The sequence below is a fragment of the Thermobia domestica genome, chromosome 6 (assembly GCF_964235325.1).
Source record: "Thermobia domestica chromosome 6, izTheDome1.hap1.1, whole genome shotgun sequence".
Taxonomy (NCBI): Eukaryota; Metazoa; Arthropoda; class Insecta; order Zygentoma; family Lepismatidae; genus Thermobia; species Thermobia domestica.
In genome coordinates, this window is record NC_137459.1 from 157,300,298 (window position 1) to 157,313,148 (window position 12,851).

The 12,851-nt window shown below is 32.8% G+C and overlaps 1 protein-coding gene across 1 annotated transcript in view; it reads right to left on the bottom strand.

Moving 5' to 3' along the window:
• Positions 1 to 12,851, bottom strand: part of su(r) (dihydropyrimidine dehydrogenase su(r)) — a 293,614-nt gene that overhangs the window by 99,866 nt on the left and 180,897 nt on the right. Inside the window, exons 9-11 of the mRNA XM_081762277.1 lie at positions 12,434 to 12,644; positions 8,619 to 8,803; positions 3,654 to 3,869 (exon numbers count right to left, since the gene is read on the bottom strand). Coding sequence (XP_081618403.1) covers positions 3,654 to 3,869; positions 8,619 to 8,803; positions 12,434 to 12,644 — 612 coding nt within the window. The remainder of the gene's footprint in view (positions 1 to 3,653; positions 3,870 to 8,618; positions 8,804 to 12,433; positions 12,645 to 12,851) is intronic.

The window sequence follows — 12,851 nt, forward strand, 5'->3', positions numbered from 1 at the left end:
TGTTACTATTGTATTAATTAAGTTACATTTGATAGAACCATCTGATAAAGTAATGCCAAACCCTGTGCGTCATTGTCTGTTAGGTGAATGGTTAATGTAAGTTACTTCTACGTGGATGGTCCGAGCTTCGAATCAAGACCATTCTTATTAATTATTTTCTTTGAGCTAAGCTCATACTGTGCATTCCATAAGTTCAATTTTGATGTAATGTAGTCACAGTTAGTTTAATTTGAAATTATTTTAAAATATGATATTTGTTATTACATGGCGCTCCTCACTTGTTTCTGGCCCTGCATAAATGCAAAATTGTTTTAAAAGTTTATTTTATGAACTTTATTATGGACAAACACCGTGTGCATGAGTTTTCTCTGATTTTCCCCGTTTCCTTCCACTTTCTTTATTCCACGATTTGATTCATTTCTCACCATCACTGTCTCCATCGGCATAAACGTGGGATATAAAACTTATAATATATTTTTTTCATTTTTCTTTTATAATTGCATCTCACTTTTCCTGTGACGAGAGCAACATGTAAGCGAGTATTCAGTGAATTAAACCACTAAGACTTATATTCAAAGCACAATAATGCAGATGAAGTTTACCATTTGGCAACCTTCAGCATGAAAAAAAAAGGCAATACATTGATTTTGAAAAAGTAGTTAAGGAATTCCTCTCCGAAAAAGATCACCCGTACAGTTGTTTTTCAGATGGTAATTTATAATTATACTTACGTTGGTTGAAATTCCTCCATAGTTGTGGGGGCGAGACACTGAAACCATCCCCACAAAGAGATGAAGGTGACATGTAAAAGTAGTCAAATACGAACGATATTAGTGTCAAATTCATGTGTAAAGATGAATAGTGACACTGTGGATGCTGCGTAAGTCCAAATTAAGTCTTAGTTGGCATGGAGTTGACAATGGGAGGGTGACAGGAAAAAAGAATCGAAAATATCCTATATTTGTGTCGAATGGATTGTTTTCGGATCACTGACATAAAAGGTGATATTTCAGATGTGGATATGTCCAAGGTTGGCTCTATTGGCACGGGGTCATAGGGAGAACCAGCAAATACTTCAGAACAGTTCCTTTTCGGTGCGTTTCAATACACTGAGAGTGAAAAGTGATAATGCGCAAATACTGATATCACATTCGGAATTATCGGAGATATGACTTCTGGGGAAGTGTCGTTGCTCCAGGGAGGCATTACTAACTGATCACTCCCTAAAATCGTCGCTGCTTTGCAGGGGCGTAGATAGGAATTTATTTCAGCGATTGAGGGCATACTTTACTAAAATGTCTATCATCATCTCTAAAATTAGATATCATTTACAGGAAAGTAGTGATTTCGTGGGCGCAGGAGCTCCGAATTGCCAAGGCCTGCATCCTGAAATGTCCCTGCTGCTCTGAATTGTCATAAGCTCCTCTTCAAATGTAAGACATAAAATGTAAATAATAAACATAGAATACAATATAAATAGAAAATATGTTACTATAACTAAGAAATAGAAAACAATTATAAATTAAAGTTGAAGGACAAGTTTTTTTAAACAATCATACTTGAAAGTAAAATAAACTTTTAAAACAATTTTGCATTTATGCAGGGCCAGAAACAAGTGAGGAGCGCCATGTAATAACAAATATCATATTTTAAAATAATTTCAAATTAAACTAACTGTGACTACATTACATCAAAATTGAACTTATGGAATGCAGAGTATGAGAGTAGCTCAAGGAAAATAATTAATAAGAATGGTCTTGATTCGAAGCTCGGACCATCCACGTAGAAGTGACTTACATTAACCATTCACCTAACAGTTACAATGTGCATAATGGACTTCCCCTTGTTCATGACACTTTTTAAAGCAGTAAAATTTGTTACTATTGTGTTAATTAAGTTACATTTGATAGAACCATCTGATAAAGTAGTGCCAAACCCTGTGCGTCATTGTCTAAGTTACAATAGGTTTGCGTCCTATCTGAACGGCGCATCCACCGAGTCAACTTTTGGAATATTCCATTCAGTTAGCTTTCAACGTAGCTGAAGGAAACGTATGTGAACGAGTACATAGAATTCTCCGCAGCAGAATGGGTAAAGTCGTTGTTCGATAACTACAAGGTTCGTGGTTCGAAACCCGTCTTGGAAGCTGCAGATTTTTTTAAAATTCTTAATTCCTCTGTTCTCAATATCTTTCTCTCCCTTCGTAATCATCTGATGCTCCAAAAAGATTTCTCCACCTTAATTTGACAACTGCCTAATATGATCCTCACAGCTCGAAACCTTCCCTTCTTCTGTTTCACAAAATCACAATTTTCGACATAATACGAATGCTGTCCAATCATTTTTCCCCAATTCTAAATCTGTATATATAAATCATCCCTCTCTGTCTCCATACTTGAATATATATATATATATATATATATATATATATATATATATATATATATATATATATATATATATATATATATATATATATATATATATCAATGTCGCTCAGAAACTCATATGGCTTGAGATCAAACCTCCGACTCTTGAAACCAAATATAAGCTCTCTAGCAATGTGCTATCGTAACTCTATAGGTTTGTTGCTAAAAACAGTCTCTTTTAGATTTTATTCGGGGAGGGAGGGTAGATTCTCCGCCGAAATAAGATTTTCACTTTCTATCAGTGTATTACTATACATTTGGTCAAACAATACGTATTTATGAAGCTCAAGGGAGGGGAATTACACCCTCCTGTCCTGCCCAAATTACCCCCCCCTGGACCCCCTGGAACATTTGCTTGCAATTACTGAAAAGAAATTAAATGAATCATTGAATAACACTCATTTCTTTCCGTAGGTATTTTAGAGCTCTGTGCGTGCATTACAGACTTTAGGAAGCACAAAACCCACTGCCGTTATTGGCAATTTCCATAGATTCCTTAGGGAGAATCTTACTAGCTTGCAGTCTTCAAAGAAGGAAAAGAATGAAACTAAAGGCATTTATGAAGCTCTGGGGAAATTGTGTGACTTTTTGTTTTTAATTTAGTCTCTTAAAAATATTTCAGAACAAACGAATGGAAAGGACTGTTTTAAAGCTATAACGTTGTAAACTTGATTCCTGTTTCTTTTTTCAGTTGAATGGAAAGAGTGTTCTACGTCACACATACTGCCTTAGACAAGGAGAGGTAGAGGTGGGAGATTAGTTGATTGAATACTAGAAGCAACTAATCGATTGAGACATGTATTTCTGGATGCATAAGAAAACTGGGCAAGAGTTTGTTATTAATTTGGACTTAGAGTTTTTGTAACGATTTCTATGCCGCGAACTGTACCTTCCTTTCTCTAGCTGCTTCGTACAAAGTTTTGTTTCCGTGTCTCTTTTGGTTTCTCTGTTATCATGGTTGGACATTCAAAATTATATTATAATGTGGAAACATCATTTCATGACTTTGTCGTCTAGTCGGCACGGGTTAACGTTCTCATAGGGAGCTGCTATTTCACGAATGCGCGTTTACGGTCAAATAGAATGCATTTAGCGCGTGTGCGTATCGTAATACGAAATTACCTTATTTAAGGGACACCCTAATATATATATAACGGCGTATCATTCCGTGCGCCACACTGTGTAACAGAGATATGAACTTACCAGATCTTTCGGTTATCTTACCTTATTGAGACAGAATGTTTTCGTAACAGCAAAGGCCCATCCAGCCTCAAATCCACGTCTTATCATCGCACTTGAGGTAGATGGAGGAGCAGAAGCCAATCCAAATGGATTCAGGAATTTAAGACCGCACACTTCAACGCTTACATCAACTAGATCTATTGGCGTGTAGAATTTTGGAAGTTGTGGTTCTTCTTGAACTTCCAATCTATGCAAACTCTTCACGAAAAGAAAAAAATCTATTTTAGGTATTAAAATTATAAAGAAAATTGCGACACATACAAGTATGAACAACAAACGTTCAGGTTTGATTCATGCAGCTAAAGATTATGTAACATTAGTTTAGTACTTTACGAAGTTTTTATATTTACTTCTTTATTTTTCGAGAGATTTCAAAATCTTTGAGTTTTACGTCCCACGGTTATGCCGGTTAGGCTAAAGGAGACGGTGATTATGAGAAATGAATTAAATGGTGGAATGAAGAAAGTGGGAGGAAACGGGAGAACCCCGAGAAAACCCACGCACACGGTGTTTGTCCACCACAAAGTTAACTTGGCGGGGGCTGGGATCGAACCCGGAATCCCAAGCACCAGAGGTAAACGCTCTACCACTGAGCCACCGCGGCCACTGGAGAGATTTCAGTTCCTTTGGGTACATCATAACTTTTAATACTAAGCATCAGCCATGAATTGCACGAAAATTATATTATGTTATGATGAGCAAATATTTTGAACAAGTTAGGACCTACAGGAAACAATTCAGATTTTTGTAAAACTATACGAGCAAGGTATCTATTATTAATTTTTGGAAAAAAAATATAATGCTTGTAACTTTATAATCAAGTAAATTTGATACGTAATATGATAAATTTTATTGTTAGATATTAATAATACAAGCATATTAAAATTTATAACGACTCACCAAAGGTAGTCGTCAACCTGGTTCGGCTAATGATATAAGTAAATCTTGAGTGGTAGTAATTGTTTACACATAAAAATATCTTCAATAATTATATACACTATTATTCTCACCTTTTCTATCGAAATTACAAATCGATGATCGGTATTAAATGATTTATTAGTTGATACTCTTTTAACATATTTTCACTCAAACTGTCTTGCAAACATACATGTTGATTAGGTATCCATAAACAACTACATAGCAACGAATTATACAATAATGCATATTTCTTTACATCTATTAAAAACATTCTTCTTTTGTTATTTTAAATTAACATTATATCAAGTATATTGCTTGAGTATGAGCACTTTCTGCCCAAGGTACAGGTAATTATTAAACGATACAAAGTATCTCGTTGTATAAAAATGTCGCCCGACGATGGGACTGAATATAAAAGTTACAAGCGAGCTTGGCTTTTATATTTAAGAACCACTGGTCCGTTTACAATAATGATGTTACATTACTTATGTCCTTTACATTTTGATCGCCCCTCATATATATATCTTCATTAAGCTTCATATATATATAAATACATTTATAATAAATCTTTTATTCCATTCTCATTTATCTTTTATTACAAAAAAACGTCGTCGCTTAATAATATAATTAATGAAGGGTGCGAAGCTAAAAATCGTAAGAGGCAAATTACTTTTTAAAACATAAACCACAATGATTAGCAGTTTCAATCATTATTAAAACGGTGATGTTAAGAAAATAATATTTGATCTCTCCAGGGCGCATTATATAATAACAACATTAGCTGATGTTTCAAAATATACATTGTATCCATAAGGCATTAGAATATAGAAGAATCTTATTCGGGTAACATATAAAGTAGCGCATAAAGACAGTCGTCGAATAAATAGCTTAATAGAATGAACCTTATTCTTAACATAATCTTTGACAACAAATTCTCAACACAAATACCTATAATATAAATAACCTTTGCCTTTAATCAATTATAAATCGAATTATAATTCTTCACATTAACAAGAGAGAATTAAAATCATTTGAAAATTATCATTGGTTAATGAGAATTAAAGAAAATTAAATTGAGTAAAAATCAAAAATTAAACGTAACCTATGTTCGGACGAACAAAAGGAAGAAAATAAATCTATTTTTACACAAACATATTCATAAGAATCAGTAGCTGATATGGGTTTAACTCTTACTTCATCAACTACAGTTAGTTTAAATTCATACTCGTGTATGGTTCCAATAAAGTACATTGTACTGCACAATCGTGATTATGTCCTGTATTGTTATTCTGTACAAGAATTGTGTCATTCTCTTGATTTTGATGCGAAGTGCCATCTCTTGAATTACGACTACGTCTATCCATGTAGTTTACTGTATTCCTTGAATTTCGCCATGTATTTCGTCTATTTTTGAATCTATTTTGGTTATATGGTCTAACATAAGGATTGCCACGATTGATTAGGTTAGGTGGATTCCCAACATATCTTTGCCTATTTTGCTCGTTCGGATTGCTTAAATTCACTCGATTTAGATTGTGTTCCGTATCGTTCGCATTACGGATATTTAGATTACGAACAGGTACAAAGTGATCTGAATTGTTTTTAATTTTGCCTACTCCTGCTTGATGATTCTGAGCGTGGTATTGAGTTTCATAACATTGTACAATCATTAATAAGTGATTAAAACTCATACACTGGGTAGAAAACAGGATCTGTTGTAGTTTAAACGGTAGCAAATTTCGAATTGATGCAATTACTCTAGATTCCGATTGCAACGGATTTACGACTTTTAATTCGTTATATGTATTTACAACAAAATCAACAACAGATTTGTGCAAACGAGGATTGAAAGGTTGATTTCTAATCGTGGCATCTCTGTTTGCAAGCAAAAAGTCATTTTCGTAATTTGCAATCAGCGCAGCTTTAAATTCCTCATATGTATTGACGTGATCTCGTACGGCTTTAAACCATAAAGAACATGGTGGGAGTAATAAATGAGGGATTAGTTTCATATATTGCGATTTATCTATACACATTATATTGCACTCGTCCTGAAATTTTTCTAGGAAAGAGGTAGCATTTTCGTTACATTTACCACTGAACTTACTCATAGCACGTATTTCACTCATCTTTACACTTAACTTTACCTTTCTTTCATCTTTCCGTGTTCGTGTTGAGTGACAATTCCTACCTACTGCGTGATGTGTAGTTCCACCATCTCTTTTTCGCCCATCTGTATTCCTTGGATGGATTCCTTCCAAAATAATGTCCTCATCGGATGGGTTACTTGAAGATGAGATAATGTGAGGTCCACTTTGATCTGCTACGGGTGAATGCGAGGTCATCTCCTGTGAACAAGGGAACTCCAGATGATCATTAACCATGTTGTTGTGGTATGCGTTGTCCTTAATCTGTAGCATCCTGATTTCCTCTTGTAATGCAGATATCAACTGAGTATTCGCACGTATTTTGGTAGAATTATCCGTGACCTGAATCTTTTGTTGCCGTATAGAAGATTCTATTACTTCCAAATCCTTTTTTACACAGTTGACTTCTTGAATTGTATGGTTGTAATTATCCTGGCAATCTTCAGATACTCTTCTTAGCTTTTCATCGAACTGTGATCTAATGTCACTCACCGCCTGGATAATAGATTGTTTCGTCTCTTCGGATGTCTGCTCCAATCGTTTACTTAATTCCTCGTACTGTTTACTGGAAGTCTGCTTTAATTCTTCATACTGTTTACTGGAAGTCTGCTTTAAATTTTCCGACATCTGGGCTAAACTTTGTTCCAATCGTTGTTCTTGTCTCTGTAAAGCCATTAAGATTTTGTCTTCTAACGTTAACATTTCGGATACAACAGGAGCTGTATTTTGTTCTTCGTTACCACTGTCACCAGTTTCTTTTTCCATTGCCTCACCGATCATCATTTTTCTTGTGATTATTCTACCACTACTAAGTACAGTAAAGTTCGTAGTCATGAACCTTATTACAGAAGTAAATTCACCCTTACTTTATACTTCAGGATATGAATTTACAAAGTTCCCGGGTGAGGTAAACCAAAAATTTTATAACGACTCACCAAAGGTAGTCGTCAACCTGGTTCGGCTAATGATATAAGTAAATCTTGAGTGGTAGTAATTGTTTACACATAAAAATATCTTCAATAATTATATACACTATTATTCTCACCTTTTCTATCGAAATTACAAATCGATGATCGGTATTAAATGATTTATTAGTTGATACTCTTTTAACGTATTTTCACTCAAACTGTCTTGCAAACATACATGTTGATTAGGTATCCATAAACAACTACATAGCAACGAATTATACAATAATGCATATTTCTTTACATCTATTAAAAACATTCTTCTTTTGTTATTTTAAATTAACATTATATCAAGTATATTGCTTGAGTATGAGCACTTTCTGCCCAAGGTACAGGTAATTATTAAACAATACAAAGTATCTCGTTGTAAATTTCATGAAAACTTGAAGGAAATGGCGTCACAAATATATCAGGGAGCCTATATGACATGGAATTACCATTTATCTATAAGCTAAATACAATCAACAGAATTTAGAACAAAAGAATTTAGTTTCAAGGTAGAATTAATTTTAGATATATGGGTTTAGAAATTGAAATAAAATTTCCTATTATATTAATAATTCATACAATAGATACTACGATACGTTTATTTGAAATTGTTATCAGTATGTATGTAGAGCAAACTGGAAAATTTAATCGTTAAACATTACATTTTAGTTTAATACAATATTAGTAATTCTCTTCGTTGCAGCAAGTCAATCTTCTTTCCATTTCTGATTGTATAAACAATACTAGAAAGTAAATTATCATTATTTTATGATCTTCTTCATTGATGAATTATGATATTCTCGAGAAGTTAACATCAACAAGTTGTAATAATTATGCAGAAAGTAACAAATTTAATCAATGATCACAATGAAAGGAAAGAAAAGTAGTGAGAGAATCATGATATAATGAAAACTATACTATTAACTTACTTGAATATATTTATGGATATACCATGCTGCGGTTTTTCCATCATTTACTGCCTCGACAGTAGTTTCAGAAATTCCTGCTAGATCACCCCCACAAAATACTCCGGGCTCTTCAGTTTCCATTGTTTTTGTATTTACGTTAGGCAACCCCCATTTATTAAACTTTAGAGGTGACATGGCAGCTTTCACTAGAATTAGCAAAATATGTTTATTAATTCATCCAAATAAATTTAAAATGTTTGCAGAATAAGACACATAAAGCAAAACAGACGTTTTAATCTTATTATTTTTTAATGATTAGGTAATTTAATACAATATCTTAAATTAGTAAGAATTTTGGCGGAGACTCTACTCATTTATACTATCAATTATAAGAATTAAATACTTCTTTTGATTCTAGGTACCAAACCATAGATGATTTCCGAAACTTTATTTTTGCATTTTATTAAGATCTCCCAACTACATAATGATCCAAGTTGAAAGCAAAATTAAGTTGAATGTTATATGTCAAGATCAATAATATCCCTTTCATAAAGAAAGGGTAAAACATTTACTACATTTAAATACTGGCTAGAGTTCACATTTCTGCAACGTTTTCTTTAGTATATCTCTGAAATTTCGATCGCGTAACACAATATTTACTAATAATAGTGTTAAAATTAGGTATCTGAACATACCTCGGATTCATATAAGCATTTCTTTTGGCGATTATATGAACAACAATGTCATAATAATGGAAAACTATTAAGTTATAAACTGCAGAAACGAAGGTACTTTATGTAATAAATCCAAATATTCATGATCAGTAAACGATATGACAGTAGCCTTAAAATAAAATTTCCAATATAGTATAAAACCATCTGTATTAATGATATGGTGCACCCAATATCGATACAGTATCAATATTTCTGCCAAAAATAAGATATATTAGAAAATCTGTATATGACAAATTGCAAACACCGTGAAATGACAGTATATTAAGATATTTCTAAATTTATTTTCTGTACCAAATATTTATCTTCTTACTTTTGCTATAACTGTAAAATCTGATGAATTAGCAATCTCTATAATTCATCTATTTTTATAAGTTTAACAGTAATTTGTGACAAAAAGTGGCCAATAAATGTATTGGCCACTGTTTCACTGTATTTTTATATTGAATAGCCATTACTAAAACTTGTTGCGAAACGTTAAAAAGAGAAAAACTTACTACAGTAAATATAAAGATAATAATATATAAATTAATTCAAGAAACACAATTTAGAGAAGCAAAAGTGAGTACGAGTAATTTAAAGATCATTATCAAGAAGTACAATTTATTTTTTTATAATGCATCAATTAGATGCTAAATTCTGTAATATTGTATGATATAAATTCAGAAGCAGAAACTATTTTCACCAGAAATATATCCAAGAACTAGTTCATTCCCTCGCTGAGACTGCATCACTAACATGTTCTGTTAAAACATATCCTGCTTGGTCATCATTATTAGATATTCATTAAAACATAGACAAGAAGAAGAAGAAAATTCTTAAAGAGAAGAGTCAAAAAAAAAAAAGTCAAATTTGTTTCCCAAATAAGTTACAAGGATGGAGAAACGAGTAATGAGATTAATTTTGGCAAAGAATTTAGGAGTGAAAAAATTAAAACTAGACATGAGATCGCCATCAGGGACTGCAGTTAGAACAACAGGCGGAACAAATTGAAGTAATATAATTGTGCAAAACTAAAGGTATTAAATAATAGGTAACATTGTGGGAAAAATGCAAAAGCAGCCATCCTCCGAGAAAAGGATATTAGATCAAAGTCGGGTACATAGGTATGTTCATTATTTTTCGTCATAGATTTCACTAGTGGAAAATTTGATGTGGTGTAGGGGCGGCACAAGGATAACCATAAAAATATTTAGATAATTTCTGGTTTATTTCAAAGAGTATGAATCACAGTACATTGTTCAAGCTAGAAGAACACAGTTAAAATTCTAAACAGGAAGAAATAGACATATTTGAGTAATCTACTTTGTTTCAATACAAATTGTGCTCTTAGACTAAGAACTGTAATTCCGAAGTACACACCTTTTAAGTGCATAAACAACCAACTTACGAAAAATATTGAAATGTGTATGTTATGTGGGAGTTCGCAGCTTTTGTAAGTGTACTCATTATAAATGTTTTGTACATTACACATAATCTACCACTTTTGCAAATTTTCCTATTCCTATATATATATATATATATATATATATATATATATATATATATATAATTATTATTGCATAATCTATCCTTGGTGTGTTCACTTTTCTGTACTAATGTACTATTGAACTTTCTACTATACATTTTTATCTTCTCCATTTAATGTGAGTTCCTCTATCAGTTCAAAATACTTTTCATCGAATGTTTTACAAGTCAAGAAACCATTATTGTGACGCAATGAAACACTCAATAAAACTATTTCACTATTGTTGGATATGTGACTCTTGTAGAATGGCCTTAAAACGCTTGTTAAATGCTATAAATCTGTAAAATACGGTAATACGAGGAACATGCAGTAAATATTCTCACGAAGTATATCTGGACCTTGTCAGACAAGGATTGAAGTTACCTGTACTATTCTCAACGTAGTCTTCTGGCACTGCAACATATTTTTGCCATTTGACTACAAACATTTTCATTTCAGCAGCTCTGTTTTTCCTGTTACTACATCATTAGAGAGGTATCTGAATCATTTCATCATCTAATGATTTTTAAGACTCATAAACTCAATCTACATGATGTATTCATACAATTTGCATTTTCTTACAAGTAAACAAGAAGAATGGACTTACTGTTTCTGGGCGGTGAAAACTTTATGAACATTTTGCGCGTCAGTATTTTTTGTACATTGGTTTATCACACATAGTATTTACTGGATCGATACAGCTATCGAGATCATAGTTCTTCTTCCAAAACGGGGGCAGCGTGGCTCAGTGATAGATCACTCACTTGTGGTGCTAAATATTTCTGGTTAGATCTCAAGCCATGTGAGTTTGTGGTGGACAACATCGTGACAGTAAGTTTAGTCGAGATTCTCAAGTCTCTTCTCACACTCTCATTCCATCAATTAGCTTCATAATAATTAACTTTCATTAACCATCCATCTCCATTAGGTTAGGTGACATATGTAAGACGTTAAATATTTCTTTTCATTCAGTTGCTTTTACGAATGGTTTCATGTGGTTCGGATCCCACGTTAAGCTGTAGGTCTACGTCTCATATAGCCTTGATACCTAACGGGACGCTAAACTCAAATACACCCAATTTTTCCGAGAGTTTAGTTTGTGTTTAGACAAAGTAGATTAATCAGACACGTGTACCTCTCTTTATTTTGAATTTTAAGTGTTGCTCTTGAAACTTAAACATGTACTATGATTTTTATTTAATTGAAATATTGTATTTGATCATTGTTCACTTTCCTCTTGTACATTTGATTAAAAAAAATATAATAACTTTTGAGCTTACCCTTGCGCCATCCTTGTACTACATCCAATTGTGTATTAATGGACTCTACGGCTAAAAGTAATGAACACTCCCTTTTACCCGACTTTGGTCGGATATTTTGTTCTCGAGTTATGTTTGTTTTAGCATTCTTCTGACAAATTTTTGGCTGTTCATAGCATCGAAAGCAAGCATTTTTATACTTAGATTGTTTTTTTCTCTTACCTTTATGCCAGGTATCCCCTCTCAGGTGTTGTCTTTGTTGTTTAGGAGCACCCTGTATATAATATACTTGTTTAGAGGTCAAATGTAAATCAAACGAAACATTAGAAATGCACTTACCATCGTTATCAAAAAGTCCAGATCCAAAGGCGGATACGACAAAATTCACCTTTAATCTCGTAACCTGATCCTCATCTTCTATCCATTCTCCATCGTCATTTTGTTCCGTTCGATAAAATTCCATGGCAACTATCTTATTCTGTTTTACAATCACTTCTTTTGGCGAAAGGAATGGAATAAACTCGCATCTCTCCTCTTCAGCTAGTTTCATCTGAAATAGCAATAAGATGTTATCTTAATTAAAACGCAAATGTAAAAGGAATTTCAAGTTTGGTGCAAAAATAAACAAATAAATAAAAAGCACTTGTCTTATGGTTCTGAAATTTAAAAAAAATATAGAATCTAAAATTAACAAAAAATTAATTAACAAAGAAATTAACAAAAATAAATAAATAAATAAATAAATAAAAAAGTGAGT